Below are 19,155 nucleotides of genomic sequence, written 5' to 3' on the forward strand. Positions count from 1 at the left end.
ACAGGGAGGCCTGGCGTGCTGCGATTCATGGGCTCGCAAAGAGTCGGACACAACTGAGCAACTGATCTGAACTGATACTGGTTAATAAAATTAAAAATTATCTTAAAATGGTGAGAGGGGAGGAGGGATCAGGACCAAAGTTTGGGGATGGTGGAGCAGTTCTGCTGCTTCTCAGATGCTCAGGAAGAGGAATCTCACCATGGTTGTGGGCAACTTTCTTTAAAATGTGGGCCTCATGGTGCTTCTTCTGCTCCATTCCCAGCCTGCCCACTCCACATTGTGTTGTCTCTGCCATATGCCTCCTGACTATAGAGAAACTCCACAGTGTGGGGTCTTCCGTGGGGTCCAGGCTACAAAACTGGGAGATCTCTGCCTTGTTGTGTGTCTCAAACCACTCTAGCCGGCTACAGGGAGGACATGCCCTGGCATGTGCCAGTCTCAGGAGAAGGCACAGCGTTTCTATGGTCAAGTGGCCAGGGAGAGGCGCTGGAGGGCCCTGAGGTGGGCGGCAAAGAATAGAGCATGAGCTTGACCTTACGAATGAGGGAGAGCCATTACTCCCATGATTCGGAAAATTAGGTAAGAAGTAGATAAAAAATACAAATTTGTTTTAGTTCTTTTTCAAATCTTCCTGTTTGTTTTTCATATCTTCTTGTTCCTTTCTCATGTTTTGAAAATATCTTTAAACATTTTGTTCATTATAATTTCAAGGCCTGCATCTCGTCATGCTGGCATCTGAAGCCCTTGGGGGCCTGATTCTCCATGAGGGTAGATTGTTTTCTTACGCGTTTTACTATTTTTGTTCTGTGAGCTCATGTTAGCAGAGAGTCATCTGGGAGAATCCCAATGGGCCTGGGTGGAGGTACCTCCTTCTAGAGTGTGTTTGTGTTTGCTTTTGCTGGATTCCTCAAGTCCATTTCCACACTAATTGTTCAGTGACTAAGTCATGTCCAACTCTGCCCGCCCCCCCCCCCCATGGACTGCAGCACGCCAGGATTCCCTGTCTTCACTATCTCCTGGAGTTTGCACAAATTCACGTCCTTTGAGTCAGTGATGCTATCAATATCTCATCCTCTACTTCCCCCTTCTCATTTTGCCTTCAATCTCCCCACAATTGAAGGCTTTTCTAGTGAGTCTGCTCTTCCAACTAGGTGGCCAAAGTATTGGAGCTTCAGCTTCAGCATCAATTCTCCCAATGAATATTCTGGGTTGAGTTCCTTTAGGGTTGACTGGTTTAATCTCCTTGCTATCCAAGAGACTCTCAGGAGTCTTCTCCAACACACTAGTTCAGTCACTCAGTGTCTGACTCTTTGTGACCCCAAGGACTGCAGCACGCCAGGCCTCCCTGTCCATCACCAACTCCCAAAGCTTGCTCAAATTCATGTCCATCGAGCAAGTGATGCCATGCAACCATCTCATCCTCTGTTGTCCCCTTCTCCTCCTGCCTTCAATCTTTCCAGCATCAGGATATTTTCCAATGAGTCAGTTCTTCCCATCAGGTGGCCAAAGTATTGGAGCTTTGGCTTCAGCATCAGTCCTTCCAATGAATATTCAGGAATGATTTCCATTAAGATTGACTGGTTTGATCTTGCAGTTCAAAGGATTCTCACAAGTCTTTTCCAACACCACAGTTCAAAAGTATCATTTCCTCAGTGCTCAGCTTTCTTTATAGACCAATTCTCATATCCATACATAACTACTGGGAAAACCCTATGTTGGCAAAGTAATGTCTCTAATTTTTAATATGCTGTCTAGTTTAGTCATAGCTTTTCTTCCAAGGAGCAAGTGTCTTTTAATTTCATGGCTGCAGTCACCATCTGCAGTAATTTTGGTGCCCAAGAAAGTGAAGTCTGTCACTGTTTCCATTGTTTCACCATCTGTTTACCATGAAGTGATGGGACCAGATGCCATGATCTTAGTTTGAATGTTGAGTTTTAAGCCAGCTCTTTCACTCTCTTCTTTCACTTTCATCAACAGGAATTTTGATATAAAGGGAGGGAACTTGACAACTTTCACAAATAAAGTTTCCCATTCTCTCAATACATTGAGATGAGATTCCCTGCTATAAACTTTGGGAGAAGTCAGGTTTCGAGGTCTGCAGAACTGTGGGTTAGGGATGCCAAGAGGTGACTTCAAGGATTGGTTAGCCAATCGGTTGACTAACCGATTTCTGGTTTCAGAAATTCCCATAGTGGACAACGATAGTTGGAAATGTAGGTGATTATGGAAGGAGGAGTGTAATTCTCAACGGAAGCCCCTTTTCCTGTCTAATAAGCAAGTCACATCATTTTCTTGTGTGTTTTAGGGAACATAAGTTTACTTTCCACAGGGATTGGAAGAGTAAGACCTGCACACACCCCCACCCCCGCACCGCCCCGCCAAATAGGAAACCACACAGCAATTTCTGCTTGGGGCTCATTGAGTCCAGTTTCATTTTTCTGCCACCCTTCCAACTCTTTTGATCATGATTCTTGCTCAACCAATACATTTCAAAGAAACATCTCAAATGCAATTGAGCCATGTATTATGGTGGGGAAACTGTAAACCCTGCTTTGCCGAATAAGTTGTGTCATTTTTGGATTTTCAGTTCCTGCGATGATTACATCCTACCCAAACACCACCCTGGCCACTCAGGGTCAAAAGAAGGAAATGAGCTGCACGGCCCACGGTGAGAAGCCCATCATAGTCCGCTGGGAGAAAGAGGACCGGATCATTAACCCCGAAATGGCCCGTTATCTCGTGTCCACCAAGGAGGTGGGGGAGGAGGTGATTTCTACTCTGCAGGTAAGAGCATGGCAAACAGGACAGATGAGCACCTACCTTCACAGGCAGAATAATCCTGTCCTTTCACATAAGTGAGTGCATGTGGGGGAAAGCCACAAATCATCTTTTGAAATAGTTACAATGGGACTTCCCTTGGTGTTCCAGTGGCTGAGACTTCGCCTTGCAGTGCAGGGGGTGCTGGTTCAATCCCTGGTCGGAGACCTAAGATCCTACATGCCTCACAGCCAAGAAACCAAACAACTTTTTAATAAAAAGAACAAAACAAAAAACAAATTCAATAAAGGCTTTAAAAATGGTCCATGTCAAAAAAAAATCTTAAACATTTATGAAACACTATCTCTCTATGTTTATATATAAAGGGATTCCAGAGTAGCCTGCAAAAAAATAGTACTTTATCCTACATATGGTTAAAAGTGAAATTATTGCCAACATGGCAGGGAAACAAACTGTAATAATAATAAGAGAGAAATGGCATATTTTTTTAATTTATATTTTTATTGAAGGATAATTCCTTTACAGAATTTTGTTGTTTTCTGTCAAACCTCAACATGAATCAGCCATAGGTATACATATACCCACTCCCTTTTGAACCTCCCTCCCGTCTCTTGCCCCATCCTACCCCTCTCGGTTGATACAGAGCCCCTGCTTGAGTTTCCTGAGCCATAAAGCAAATTCCCATTGGTTATCTATTTCACATATGGTAATGTAAGTTCCTGTGTTACTCTTTCCATACATCTCACCCTCTCCTCCCCTCTCCCCAAGTCCATAAATCTACTCTCTATGTCTGGAGAAATAGCATCTTTTAATGACAGGTAATTCTGGAGAAATGACAGCCTACACTGTGCACTTTTTTTTAACTTCCTGAAAAAAAAAATCAGGAGGATTCTGCCACAAAAATATTATAAGGAAAATATTTTGCTTCTTGGGGGAAAACCCAGAGTAAAAGAGTATTGCAGTCTCTTAGAATTTTTAGCACTGCTGGTAGTTAGCTGAGTGATTCTTTTAATATGGGGGAGAAATGATGCTGTAAAACACATATGAGAAAAAAAAAAAAAAAGCCCTGTGTTTGAAACGTGCATATTGATTCACTCTCAGGTCCAATCTTGGAGTCCTGGGAGACCAAAACTTTATTGCAATGTTTATAGATCTGTTTTGTTTAGGCAGGATTGCTCTGGCTGTTTTAAAAATCCACTATGGATTTAACCAAAACTCCGCCCAATGACACTGTTTAAATATTTACAAATATAGTACATGATGGTCTGATGGACACTCGGCCAATGATGTAGAGAAACTTCATCAGCACGGGCTCTACTGGCTCATGAGAAATATTTTGGAAATTGTTTGCTAAGGCCCATCATTGTCTTTTAGAGACAAATATACATATATCAATAATATAAAGAAGAGATTTAATAAAACATTTCTCTCGACTTAAAAAAAAAATCCACTATGACTTTTTTTTTAAGTGGGAGTATGTGGAATAATGTCAACCTGAACGTGACATCCTACATAAATTTCACATCCAGTTTAATGAGCTGGCAGCTGACATGGATCATGTACACTGAATCTGTCCATCTGCACATTTACAATTGTGCTGAATTTGTTCTCAGCTTTCTGTGTCCCTGTGTGTGAGTGTTTATGTGTGTGCTTGGGGCTGGGAGGAGAGTGAGAGTAGAGAGACTTTTGTAGCCAAGAGCCCTTTGAGTTGTTCTCTCCCTGCATTCCTCTGGGTAAGATGGATTTCTCTCTGCTTTACACATAGATTTTGCCAACAGTAAGAGAAGATTCTGGCTTCTTCTCCTGTCACGCTATCAATTCTTATGGGGAGGACCGTGGAATAATTCAGCTCACGGTGCAAGGTAGGACGGACAGAACCTAGGGGGAGAAACTCGGCGGTGTCAGGACAGTAAGTGTGTGCCCAGGCTCTGGTGTCTGAGTGGCCTCAGCTTGACACATCACACTTCCAAGTCCTCAGAAGATGTTGAATCTGAACAAAGTTGGTGCTAAAGTTTCATTTTGCAGAACTCACGATTATACCAAGGTGCAGCCCCCAAACAGAGGGAGCAAAATCCATAAAGGAACTGGGTCAGCTGACTGGGCAGCCTGGACAGTGTGCTTTTCTTGTTCAAATTTAGGAATTCTTATTAGATGTTCTGCCCCTGGAGGAGGGAAATGGCAACTCACTCCAGTGTTCTTGCCTGGGAAATCCAATGGACAGAGGAGCCTGGCGGGCTACAGTCCATGAGGTCGCAAAGAGTCAGACACGACTGGTAACTAAACAACAACTAGATGATCTGAATGAAAGTTTCATATCTGGGGCCAAACTAGTTTCTGAGTTAATAGATCCCAAGCCAGACCGGAAGAGTGACATGTAAATCTTCAGCTTTATAAGTGACATGTAAATCTTCAACTTTATAAGTGACATGTAAATCTTCAGCTTTATAAGTGCTATGAAGATTGGCAAATTCGGAAAAATAAAATTGTTCCATCCTAAAATGCGATTAGGAAAAAAATACTTCCAGGTTTTTTAAAAAAAAAAAAAGTCTGCTGTGTTGAATGCTGACAAAGCTTTTGTGAGTCACTCGGGATTTTCACTAGCATCTTATGCCTGAACGATATTCAAACTAACCCAGGTTTTCTGTTGACCATACAGAGCCCCCAGATCCTCCTGAAATTGAGATCAAAGATGTGAAGGCACGCACCATCACCCTCAGGTGGACCATGGGCTTTGACGGGAACAGCCCCATCACGGGCTATGACATTGAATGCAAAAATAAATCAGGTAAGTCCTTCATTTCCTCCAGCTGTACTTCCACTTCCAAAAGCTGTTTTATTGATTGCCTTTTAATGTAAGCACAACCTGGACTCCGGGAAACTCAGAGGGAGCTCTTTTCGCGTCTATCTCTTTCCTTGCATGAAGCACACCCACCCCCATTTCCTGTGGTGGGAGTGATTTTGTGTTGAGATCTCTTTGTTGGGTCAGCCCTGCCTCTTTTCTCCTTAAACAAGCAGGACCTCAATCCTGCTCCCTCCCAGTGGGTCACTTTGGCACTATCACTACCAAAGGGTGCACAGGCTGCTGCCAACCCAACCTGGCCACTGGCATTATTTTTCCCACCTTCCCATCTTCCCTCTGCTTCCCTTGTGTCCACATCCCTGAGCACTGGCTGCATTCAGTGTCCGTGGGCTGAGCTGAGCCATGGTGGTTTGTGCAGAGGGCCACATATTGCTGAGACAGCACTGACCCAGCAGGGACCTCCTGGATGTGCAGGGACAGGCTGGTGGCACAGATGCAGCCAGGCACTCCTGTGCTTCCTCTGGGCAAGTGGCCAGCTCACCAAGAGCCCAGAAATAAAACAGACCAGCTGTCAGGACCACATCAGGCTCACCTGTTGATCATCTTAAAGTGACAATGACAGGGCCACTTTGGCCAAGGGGAGGGTACCACCACTGTGGCTCCAGGTCTGGACTTGGACACAAAAGGCGTGAGGAATTAGAGCAGCATCAGCTCGTGAGGGTTTGATAGTCTCACAGTCCAGGAAAGTGGCCTCGTTTCTCACTTGCTAGGCACCGTGCATCACTTCACAGCACACTGTCATGACACATTTATCCCGTGAGCTGAAGCTGGAGCAAAACATTAAGCTGGTGACATGTGGAAAGGCAGGTCAGGCGGGCAGAAATGTTTCTGTTAGGAGCAGGCAAGGGGCAGGGTGGGGCAAAGTGCGAGACTGGATGAAGAAGTAAGTCCAGAAAAAGGCTAAGGGTGGGGGTTAAGGAAAAGAGTTACTGAGGATGAAAACAGCTTGCATCAAACCAAGAACAGAGGTCATAGCAATAGTGCTTGAGGATGGCTAGAAGTCCTGGGTTAGAGATGCATAAGAAAAGATGTCAGAAGAGCTATCGTGACCAGCTTGGTTCCCTGAGCCACAACCAGAGACCTGGAAGTGAGCTGATGCTTCCATGGACCCTGAAAAAACCTCCTGAGAGGAGCATGGTGGCTGTGGTCACACAGTCCCTTGGAAACCAGATCCCATGCAGGGGATGGATGTAGAGGGCGGCCAGTGAGCAAGCTGTGGGCAGTGCTGAACCAGCAGGGATCTTTCAGAAATCAGTACCAACAGGCTTGCCCAGGCCCAAGGGCAGAGAGGAGGCCCTCCCTTCATTCTAAAGAAATACGGGCAGGATGGAACCAAAGATTGAGAAGTTCTGAGATCTGGGTCTTGAAGTCTCTTAGGTGAGGCAGGCATGTTCTTGCAGAGAACAAGCTGGAAACTGAGGGCAAGAATGAAAACTCGGCAGGAACACAGACACACACAGTGGGGATACTCTGCAGAGTCTACAGAGAGAGGGACAGACCCCCCTACCCCAAGCCTCGCAGATCGGCGCTAATAGAAGGACTGCAGGTCTGGGAGCTTGTGCCCACAAAGCCAGTCAGGGGAGCAGCTGCATGCCTCTCTGTCTTCAGGGGATTGGTCATTTCCAGGTGCTCGTGATGACCCAGTGGTTCCTCAAGGGAGTTTGGGTTCAGCGTGTCCCTGGCCCTGTCCCTTACCAGCTGTAAGCACCCCCGCCACCATCCTCCTCTGTGAAATGGGCAACCACAGCATCACCTGTGACAAGGGTCCCTCAAAGGCTGCCCTCCCATCCCTGGACCACACAGTTACCATGGTTACACCTGCTGCTCAGACCCCACTCTTCATTTGACCTCCACAGGGATGCACCCCAGGTCCACATTCAAGCCCATGCCTCCCTCTCATGTGCTGCTGTAGTCTCTCTCCTTTCCTTGCCTGGCAGATATGTGAACTCATATTTAACTGTGTGTCTGTGTGTCTTTTTTAATTTATCAATATTTTCTTTTATTGAATCTGGGTTTTGACTCAAGTTAGAAAAATCGTTCTCTGCACTGTGGTCATAAAATAAATCAGCCTCTTTTCTTCTATCGTTTTGTGTTTCTTTCCCTCCCTTTTCTAAATTGAGATCTCCAATCCATTTGGAGTCTACTCTTGTGTACACTGGGAGAGATAGATCTGATTTTATCTTCTCCAGAAATGGGTCTTCTGTTGCCCCAACATCATTTATTAAAAATCCACCTTCGTCCAGTGATTTCAGATGCCGCCTTTATCACATACTAAGTTTTCATATGTTGTTCAGTCACAGTCGTGTCCACCTCTTTGTGACCCATGGCCTGCAGCATGCCAGTCTACCCTGTCTTTCACCATCTTCTCAGAGTTTGTTCAAACTCAAGTCCATTGAGTCGGTGATGCCATCCAACTGTCTCATCCTCTGCTGCCCCCCTTCCATATATAATTGAGTCTATTTCTGGACTTTCCTATTCCATTGGTTTACCTATATTCTAATGCAACAGTACCAGACTGTTTTAATCATAGAGGCTTTATGTCTTAATATTTGGTAAGGCTAGTCTACCCTTGCAACTTTTCCCTCCCATTGTTTGCTTAGCTTTCCATATATAATTTCAGGATCAGCTCATTTAGCTCCATAAACACATGTTTTTGTTATTGTTAATGTATCCCATTAACTTTATTAATTAGAGCTTATGACATTTTTATGATGTTGCTATGGATTGAATTCCCACCCCTTAACTCTGATCAAATGACCTCCCTTGCATGGTTTGAAAACAGATGACACTCCTTAGTTTTCCATTGCCAAGAAAAATAAAATATCCCAAGTTCCTTTGCGTGTTCCTCCTTGGACCATCACCTGGCCCTTCAGCTCCACTTGCCCCGTGGCAGCACCCCTGGGGTCATCTGACTGGGCACAGGCACAAAGGAGCCATCACCTCCCTCCTTTGGAACCTTTGACTTTCTTCATGTGGCCTGCGTCCTACTGGTTTCTATGGCTGCCACATACTGGGTTCCTAGCGGCCACTGTTCTCCTCCAGGTGGACACCAAGATCCGCCTTCCATCCCCTTCCAGCATCTTGCCCCGTGTGCAAGGCCAGCCCATCAGCCTGCAGCCTACTGCATCTACTCCAGCTTGCCATGTTCTCCACACCCCTTCTTGGATGCCTTCTCCCCGAGGCCTCACAAATCATTGCCTGGGCTTGGTGCCTTAGTTCCCCCAACCCCTGCCGCCTTTCACATAAGGGCTCTCCTGCAAGGCTAAGACAGAGCAGAAGTGGCTTCCCCAGGCGCTGATCCTCCCGTCTCTCACCCAACATCATAGATCTCATCCTTCTCCGAGCCACTTCTTCATTTTCTACCTTTTGCATCATAATTTTGCCTCTCAGACTTTGGGTCACCCTCACTTATTCAAGCCTCTAACAACTCTTCTCCAAATGAAGTTCGCTGCCTTACATTTGTCCTTGATGATCTGCTGTTCTCCTGACTCAGGCCATATCCCCTTCAAGCTGGGCTCATCAACAAGCATCCAGTTCAACCACACTGCTCCTGGGGGCTCTCCCCAGTCTTCACTCGGGTGATAATTGGACTTTTAGGGGCAGAGACTTGACTCTCAGCCTCTGCATCCTCTTCACCCCTGATCTCTCTGGATCATGTCATAGAATCCTACCTCCTTTCTCAACAGATGCTTATCACTTATTTTTTCTAAACCAAGGGACAAATCTGACCCTGCACAGCTCTCTCACCTTTTGCTCCTACAAACCAGAGGACTTACAACAACTCTTAGCCAAGTTCCACCCCCCTGCCCCCCTGCACTTAGCCAAGCTCTCTGCACTGCTCCTCCTCATCAGGAAGCCAAGTCAGAAGCTCGTCAGAAGTCTTCCTCTAAGCATGTGAGACTTCCATCAGATTCCTAGAAAATTGAAATTGAGTCTCATTGGATATCCAGCAAAGACCTTGTGAAGGTCCCATGCTGCAGGAAGCTGACCTAGAACTTGGGGATAACACAAGAGGGGTCAAATCCCAGCCTCACTTCTCAGCACCTCAACAACAGGGAGGGTCTAAGGTTCTTGACCTTCACAATGAAAATAAAAATCCCTGCTTCATGAGGATGTTGTCAGAATCCAATCGAAAATGCCTTCTGTCCAGATTCTAGCTGTGCAGCACAATGACCCAGAGAGTTATTGTTCAGACGCTCAGTGGTGTCCAACTCTTCCTGATCCCATGGGCTGCAGCACACCAGCCCTCCCCTCACCATCTCCTGGAGTTTGCCCAAGTTCATGTTTATTGCATCAGTAATGCCATCCAGCCATTTCATATTCTGATGCCCTCTTCTACTTCTCCCCTCAATTTTTTCCAGCATCAGGGTCTTTTCCAATCAGTTGGCTGTTCACATCATGTAACCAAACTATTGGAGCTTCAGCTTCAGCGTCAGTCCTTCTAATGAGTATCCAGGGTTGATTTCCTTTAAGATTGGTTGTATCTCCTTGCAGTTCAAGAGACTCTCAAAGTCTTCTCCAGCACCACAGTTTGAAGGCATCAATTCCATGGCCCTCTGCCTTCTTTACCATCCAGTTCTCACAACTGTACATGACCACTGGAAAGACCATAGCCTTGACTACCTTTGTTGGCAAGGTGATATCTTTGCTTTTCAACACACTGTCTAGGTTTGTTATAGCTTTCATGCCAAGAAGCAATTACTAACTCTTTAAACAATTAAATGCATGATGCTAAGTCATGGATGTAGCCTCATGTGGTTCTAACCACATGAGGTTCTATAAGGATGCCAGTTTTAATGTCAGATGGTTCATTACCCAGTTTCACCACTTATTAGCTCTCTTAACCAGACCATGTTGCTTACTCTCTCTGAGGCTTGTTTTTTTCCCGGGTAGGAGTAGCACCGTGAATCTCAGAGATGCCCTTGTGGCTTTCACATGCTACAACCTCCCAGAGAGAGAGAGGCATTTTTTAAAGTACCACCCCCAGAGATTCTGACTGCATGGATGTGAAAGTGCAGTTGTCAGAAAGCTTTGAGTTGTTTCCAATGTGCCCACAAATATGGGGACTGCAGAAATCACTCTTGTAAAATGCCTAGCAGGGCACGCAGTGAGCAGATGCCATGCTGAAACCTGAGTTCACCTTGCTTCTGGCTTTTCTTCACCCACCACCTTGACTTCTGCCCAAACCCAGCATCTGCTCTTCTCCCTGAAGCTGAGCCCCATGGTCCACACCATGGAGATTCCCCTTCCCTCTGAGTTCAGGGTTGTTGGGTTGTTGTTGTTCAGTCGCTAAGTTGTGTCTGACTCTTTGTGACCCCAAGGACTGCAGCATGGCAGGCTTCCCTGTCCTTCCCCATCTCCCAGGTTGTTCAGGCCCATTGAGTTGATGATGCCATCCAATCATCTCATCCTCTGCTGCCCCCTTCTCCTTCTCCTGGCCAGTGGCAGACCCAGAGAGCAATGCAGAAGGATCCCACAGAGACTGTTCTCTGTGTACAGCTTCCATCAGGGGCCCTATTCTGAGTTTTCAGTCCTGTCTACACCCGAGAAATACAGTTCCTCCCCTCTGGCCCCCTTGGACCCCAGAGGCAGCAACTCCCCACTCTTACAGGTGCTGGGAACCTCAGCATCTCCTACAGGTTCCTTTAGCCAAGCCCACATCTCAGTAAACAGACACCTTACAAACCATCTTTGTATGACTTACACAATCTCCTCGATGCTACTTGGGAGTCTAGAAACCACCCTCTGCTTCCTCCATTGGTCAAGACCTGTAATCAGTCCTCACAAGCATTTCATTCTTCAGCCTGCTCTTCCTGCTCATGTCCTTACCCCAAGTCTCCCATCCATTCTTGCATCCTCCAGCTCCATCTCTAGGCATGTCTTTCCGCTTGTGACATATCCCTCCTAAGAAGTATCTTTATTTTGTCAATCACGTGTTCTTGCTAGTTTTATTTGTATTTCAATTTGCAGTTCCATCCTCAAGTGTCAGGATTTCCCTGGGATCTATTTTTAATTCTCAGTGTGATATTCTCAAGCACACTTTGTTTATAACCCATGACCAGACCATGTGCACTTTGGCATCTGAGATCAGAAGTGGCATTTTTGGCCCCTTTCTCAGCTCTTCTCCTGGGTAGCCACACCCTGGTTGTGTTCTTCTTTTGATGTCATATCACTTGCTAGAGTGTGTTTGGGAATTTCACTAGACTTTCCTCTTCTTCATTCAGTTACTTTAAAATCCTTCAGGATAGCACATGTCTTTCTCTTTCTCATCCTCTTGATCTTTACCTGAAAAGCCCACGCTGTAGTGTTTTGAACCATAGTCTAAGAGTTATGATCACTGACATCACGTTTTTCTTTCAAAGTCCAATCATTGCAAGAAAGAAGCTAAAAATACAAGGACCTTCTCCAAGGACCATGCACTTCCTGCCTGAGACCCTCACCTTGGTGACTCCCCAGGGGCTATTCACATGACTTCCCTGGCAGGAGAAGGAGACGGGCAGTCACTATATCCCTGCAAGCTCTCAGCCATCTCCTAGAGACACTTCAGGGAGTATGGCACGTTTCCATGGCTATGTCAGTTCCACAAGGCTCCATAATAGCCTGGGAAGAACCATCAAACCCTACAGGTGTCAGCTTCCTCCTGGGGCTGGTTAGCAACTGCCTCTGCATCATGCGGGGCCTGGAGTTCCTCCCTGTCATCCTAATTATCTTCTCCAGAAGGCCTGACTTTCTTTTTTGGACAAGGTTCCTACTTATACATCATTTTGTTGGCATGAACTTCCTTCCCATCACGTGTCCTATATTGAATCCCATTCTTCTGTTCTTCTATAATTTGTTATTTTGCAGCCTCTTCTCTTTTTAAATTAATTTTTATTGGAGTAGAGTATAGTTGCTTTACAATGTTGTGTTAGTTTCTGCTATACAGCAAAGTGAATCAGCTATATGTGTACATATAGTTGTTCAGTTGCCAAGCCATGTCTGACTCTTCATAACCTCATGGACTGCAGCACACCAGGCTTCCCTATCCCTCACATTCTCCCAGAGTGTACTCAAATTCATGTCCATTGACTCGGTAGTGCCATCCAACCATCATATCCTCAGTCACCCTCTTCTTCTGCCTTCAATCTTTCCCATCTTCGGGGTCTGGGAGCCAGCTTTTCTCATCAGAGTATTGGAGCTTCAGCTTCAGCATCAGTTCTTCCAAAGAGTATTGAGGTCGATTTCCTTTAAGATTGACTGGTTGGATCTCCTTGCAGTCCAAGGGACTCTCAAGAGTCTTCTCCAGCACCACAGTTTGAAAGCATCAATTCTTCAGCATTCTGCCTTCCTTACTGTCCAGCTCTCACACCCATACATGTCTACTGGGAGCCTTGACTATGTGGACCTCTGTTGGCAAAGTGATTGCTTTTTAACACACTGTCTAGGTTTGTCATTGGATTTCTTTCCATATAGGTCACCAGAGAGCATTGAGTAGAGTTCTCTTTGCTATACAGTAAGTTCTCATTAGTTATCTATTTTATACAAGGAGTCAATAGTGTGTCTTCTCTTTCTCTGTCTTGCCCTTCTCCCTTCAATCATTTGGACTCAAAGGTACTGTTGCTTTCAGGAAATACCAGTAGCTAGTCTCTATGCACTCCATTTCCTGTAAAAGCCCTCAGAAGAAGACTTGAACCCACATATTCCCCCTACAAGTCCAGGAAATCTCTTGCACTTGCAATGATCTTTGGTCAGAGCAGCCCTTGGAACTTCCATGGCCATTGTTAATGTGGAAAAGGGCATGGGGTCATTCCCAGGACCCAGAGGTCTATTTGCCATGTGTTTATTCATCTAGGAAATATGCATTTATTAGTTGTCAGGCTCTGTGCGAGCACTGGGCCTACAGCATGAAACGCGGCCAGCGTGGTCCGTGCCCTCACGGGGCTTAGAATTCAGCAGGAAACTCAGACTCTAGGTGCAATTTGTATAAGTCTGATGAGCTCAGCAGAGCAAATGCAAGAGGATCCTGGGATGGGCGGGGTGGGGGGGCATGAGAGTATGCATGCATTCTCTCTGCCACCATCTCAGGGGGGATCTTGGTACTTCCACAACCACAATCATCTCCTGACCCCTCCCAATCCCGATCAGTACCTGCTCAAACTTTTTCTGAAATAAGAACTGTTCATCTATCTGTTCATCATTGGTTGAAGCCCCAAAGCCAGCAGGTGCACACCATCGTGGATTCAATGACAACTCTTCGCAGAAGGCACGCCCTGTCTTTAAAATTAGCTGTGGTTGAAAATAATTCCTACAGTAAAGGATTGGAGACAAAAATGATTTCAAACCTTAGAACTGAAAAGTACACTTAATGACCAGTGCTTATGGGGAAGACAGATTAGTTTTTATGTATTTCATTTTTACCACCCTCCTTTTGGAGAACAAGGGGTCTGACACGGCTAAAGGCTTTGCTGGTTTTCAAATACCTTTAAGAACTAGGGATTTTTTTCTTTTGGGTGGAGGGCTGCTCAAACCATACTTTTTTTTTTTTTAATCATCTTGTACCATGAGTGCTTGGAAGTAGCTGTTTTTCACTTTATTGGCATAAGCTTCCCCTGCTTCTATTTTCCTCTGTGATTCTGCCAAGGAGTCTGTTGTGGTGCCTTGGACAAAACTCCCTGAAACCAGCTGCCTGCAGCCTTGTACCCCACAATGTGGGTGTTAAATGTTTAGTTTTGCATCCCCTCTGATGGCTAGCCCACCAGAATACTGGCAGCATTGCACTGAGAATTCACTTTGAGTTGTTACTTTTTTTCTTTCCTTCTTTCTTTTTTAAAAAATTCCTACTTGTGAACTTTCAAAAGCAGAGGGAAAAAACTCATGTCTCTATCTCTTCTTTTTTGAAAAACAAAACCCAAAAGACTCCTGGGATTCTGCTCAGAGAACCAAAGACGTTTCCCCTCAGCTGAACTCGGCCACCATCATTGACATCCACCCTTCCTCCACCTACAGCATCCGCATGTACGCCAAGAACCGGATTGGCAAGAGTGAGCCTAGCAACGAGCTGTCCATCACCGCGGACGAGGCAGGTATGTCTGATGGGCAGGAGGCCTCTGGGAGCGGGCTGGCGGGGCTCAGATGGTTAATGCAAAGTCACAGCTGTGATGAACGCTCTCTGTAGCTCCACGCCCATCAAAAACACAGACAGCACTCTCTGCCTACTTTGAAGGCACTGTTCTTCAAACAGGACTCAGGTCAAGGTTCTCACACCCAAGACTTAAAAGAAAGACATATGAGGCTAATGATCTGGTGAGATTTAAAGAACCTTGCTGTTCTTACAGCCCTTTTGTCTGGATGTGTGGAATCCAGGTTGACAGGAGAGCTGAGAGCCTGTCTTGCCCAAGTCCCTGTGCAGTCAGGGGAAGAAGGATCACTTAACTAGAAAATAGCTAGAATATTCTGTTTGGGGACTGGGGGAAGGTGGTACAGATAATTTTATTGACTGGAAACAACAATATTTCCATCATCAATGGTATTGCTGATTTTTCCTATGACAAAGTATTTCATGTTATGTTGAAAATGTCAAAGATTGAGATAGGCATTTTGAAGACAAAACAGCGCACAGGATCCTACCACCTAGAGTTATTGATGGATATGTGGATATCACACACTAAATTATTCATCACACATGCATGCGTGCACATTCACCCACACAGACAGAGTCATACACAGACACACAGTCTTTGATACAGAAGTTTGCTCGTGGTCACCTGGGGTGGCAATAACCTAGCTGCAGAGGACTAAGCAATTGGGCAGTGGATGCCACCTGCCAGCCTGCCTCCTACAGAAGAGAAGGAAGCGAGCTGCCCTAGGGCTTCTCTGCAGAAGGAAAGGGAAAGAACCACAGCCTGGCTCATCTTTGGGGGGCGAAAGAGTATCCAGCCCCAAACGTAGATTTTCTTTTCTTGCCCACACTCAAAACTGATCAGCTACCCCCAACTGTTGCAGGGAAGGTGGAAGCTTGGGCCCAGACCTTTGTTCTCATCTCCAAGATTAAGGGGATCATCGCCAAATGATGGAGCTTCCACAAGAGGTCGCTGCATCTTTCAACTGCAGTTGTTCTTGACTCTGTTCCTTCTCTGTTTTGTCGTTGTTGTTTAGTCGCTAGATACTGTGTGACTCTTTGAAACCCCATGGACTATAGCCTGCCAGCCTCCTCTGTCTATGGGGTTTTCCAGGCAAGAATACTGGAGTGGGTTCCCATTTCTTTCTCTAGGGGATCTTCCCAACCCAGGGATCAAAGCAGTGTCTCCTGCATTGCAAACGGGTTCTTTACCACTGAGCCACCAGTGAAGGCTCACTTCTCTGTTACCCTCTCTAATTGCACTTTGAATAGACATCATTCATCTATATCTCTTAAAGACTTCCTAAAATTTGTAATCCTGCCTTCCACCATTTCTTCCATAAACTCCATATTGTTAGGTATGTCCGTTATTTTCTTTAATTGAAGTATAGTTGATTTACAATATTGTGCTGATTTCAAGTGAACAGCAGATTGATTCAGTTATATATAGGCATATATACATATATATTCTTTTCCATTATAACTTATGACAAGATATTGAGAACAGTTTCCTATGCTATACAGTAGGTCTTTACTGTTTGGCTATTTCACACATAGTAGTATGTATCTGTGAACCCCAAACCCATAATTTACCTCCCCTCCTCTCTTCCTTTTTGTAACTGTAAGTCATTTTTCTATGTCTGTGAGCCTGTTTCTGTTTGGTGAATAAGTTTGTCTGTATCATTTTTAGATTCCACATATAAGCAATATCTATCCCTGACTTACTTCTCTTGGTATCATAATCTCCAGGTCCATCCATGGTGCTGTAAATGGCATTGTTTTGTTCCTTTTTATGGCTGAGTAATATCCCATTTGCATAATGCACCACTTCTTCTATATCCATTCTTCTAGTGATGGACATTTAGGTTGCTTCCATGTCTTGGCTATTGTAAATAGTGCTGGTATGATCATCAGGGTGCGTGTATCTTTTCAAATTAGAATTTTAATCTTTTCCAGATATATTTCCAGGAGTGAGGATTCTGGATCATATAGCAACTCTATTCTTTAGTTTTGTAAGAGACAACCCTACCACTTTCCACAGTGTCTGCATCAACTTACATTCCCACCAACAGTGTAGGAGGGTTCTCTTTACTCCACACCCTCTCCAACATTTATTATTTGTAGACATCTTGAGGCCATTCTGACTGGTATGAAGTGACATCTCATTGTAGTTTTGATTTGCATTTCTCTTCAAGTTTTCATTATCATAAACACTACTATGATGAGCATCATTTGATATATCCTGTGATATATCTTTTGCCATTTCCAGCAATATGTTTTATGTTAAATTCCAAGAAGGATGAAAGCAAATGCCAAAATCTAACTCCTTTGTTATGCACAGTCAACATTGTCCTCAAGGAAATAGGTTAACATTTATTGTTTTTCCTGAACTGCACCTATGTATTCATTTTTCAACTCTGGAATACATTAGTTCTTGAAAAATCATTTTTAAGGATGGGAGATAGGATAGCTTTGTGCTTCAGTCTGAGGGCGAGCCACTTCTAATGCTTGGAAATTCTCTCTGTGTGATTTCTCATCTGTAAGATTCACTTAATGATGTCTTTCTACTCCTCACCACAAACATGTTGGGTAATTGGTAAAAACCCTAATTTCTGAAAGTACTTTGCATGGTTCTGAAATAAGTAGGAAATGAGTGTTAATAAGCTCCTACAAAAATAGAATCTTATTTAAATATTGATGTAAACAACACACTCACTTCCTGGAATTTCATCATGCTGGGGATTTAGGGAAAATAAGCCACCCCCAGAATGAAAGCTTTGGGTCAGGGCTGAGCCTTCTCCTTCCTCTGAGCCACTTTTCTGACTCTGCCCACCTCCATGGCCTTCTCAAGGCAGGGATGGTTTCCAATGGTGCATTTTGCACCATTTTCCCCATTGCCATGACCGATGCAGGTGCTGTGGGTTTTTTTCTGCCATTTCCTCTGTGATCTCCCTGTAGCTGGCCGTTGCCATGGCAGTGCTTCTCTCTCTAGCCCAGGATGTCAGATGAACAGATACTCCTGGTTACCAGTCACCGTTGTGCAGCCCACTCTCAGGCGTCTCTGCAGACAGATGAACACAGAGCGCCCCACCCCCTGGCTCCTGGGCTGACAGTTGGGGTTTCACCAAGCAGCCCCACAACTCATTATTCACTCTTCAAACTAGCTAAGGGAGAATGCGAGGGAAGGTCAGGCATGAGCAAAGAAAAGCTGCAAACCAGAACTTGCCTTGTCCTGCCGCATAGGTCTGCATGACTGAAATCAGAGAGCCATTTTCTTACGTGTGACTCATATAGAAAGGAGGGCAGCTCTCCTGACGAAAGCCTCCCTCTCCAGCTCTGCTTGGGGTGACAGAGCTTGTCCCTGTCACCTCCGGGAGGATCCCCAAAGGCACCTCTTTCGGGAGCCGCAGCCATCTCGAGATAATCTTTTCCAGCCCTATGGCCGTCTTTCCCTGAAGAAAGGTCATCACTTAAGCAGTGAGAATCTCCAGATGGAAGCTTCTAGAAGCCATAGACCCGCTCATTTTTTATGGTGATGCAGTGCCCAAGGGCTTCCCAGGTGGCGCTAGTGGTAAAGAATCTGCCTGCCAATCCAAGAGACACAGGTTAGACACGAAAGATGCAGGTTCGATCCTTGCATGGGGAAGATCTCTTGGAGGAGGGCATGGCAACCCACTCCAGTTTCCTTGCCTGCAGAATCCCATGGACAGAGGAGCTCGGCGGGCTCCAGTTCATAGGGTCACAAAGAGTCAGACACGACTGAATCAACTTAGCATGCGTGCAAGTGCCCAAGTCTAGGGCACCCAAGCATGCCTCTCACCACCCACTTGCTGAGGAAAGGAGCCCGTAAGGTGTAGGCCCAGGTCTCCCCTACCCCATTACTACCTTGAAGCTACACCAGACTCCTCGTGGCCCGAGCAGTGATGACCCTCCCTTCCTGCCGCCTTCTCCTCATGTGAGCTGCTCCTGCCCGCGTCTGGAGCCTGCCGAGGTCGTGCCTCCTCTTCTGTCCTCTCCCTTGAAAAGCAGGTCAAGCATCACGCTCTAGTACAGTGCCTCCCCTCTGCTGTCAAATTACTTTCTTCTCCACATAGCAGTCTCCTGGCTTCATCCAGAGGCTTGGGTCTTATTTGCTTATCAGGGTGGGCTGAGTCACCCAATGAGAGGTACTCCTGAACTTCTATCTCTGGTACCTCATTGGAGAATTTACTAAGGGTCTACCATGTGCCAGGTCCAAAACTGGGCAGAGACCAGGGTGTAAAAATGGGCAAAGAAGCACTGAGGCCCAACGACAGAGTCTACAACAACATGCTCATCTCTGACAGAAGCAGCCTGGGGAATTCCCTGGCATCAGGAGGTTAGGAAAGGACACTCTCATTTCCAGGGGCACAGGTTCAATCCCTGGCAGGGGAACTAAGAT

The 19,155-nt window shown here is 45.5% G+C and overlaps 1 protein-coding gene across 1 annotated transcript in view; it reads left to right on the forward strand.

The window, feature by feature from the left end:
• Positions 1-19,155, forward strand: part of DSCAM (DS cell adhesion molecule) — a 695,428-nt gene that overhangs the window by 534,408 nt on the left and 141,865 nt on the right. The window contains exons 12-15 of the mRNA XM_040249128.1: positions 2,588-2,784; positions 4,544-4,640; positions 5,435-5,563; positions 14,533-14,700. Coding sequence (XP_040105062.1) covers positions 2,588-2,784; positions 4,544-4,640; positions 5,435-5,563; positions 14,533-14,700 — 591 coding nt within the window. The remainder of the gene's footprint in view (positions 1-2,587; positions 2,785-4,543; positions 4,641-5,434; positions 5,564-14,532; positions 14,701-19,155) is intronic.

The sequence above is a fragment of the Oryx dammah genome, unplaced genomic scaffold, assembly GCF_014754425.2.
Source record: "Oryx dammah isolate SB20612 unplaced genomic scaffold, SCBI_Odam_1.1 HiC_scaffold_2, whole genome shotgun sequence".
In the NCBI taxonomy this organism is placed as follows: domain Eukaryota; kingdom Metazoa; phylum Chordata; class Mammalia; order Artiodactyla; family Bovidae; genus Oryx; species Oryx dammah.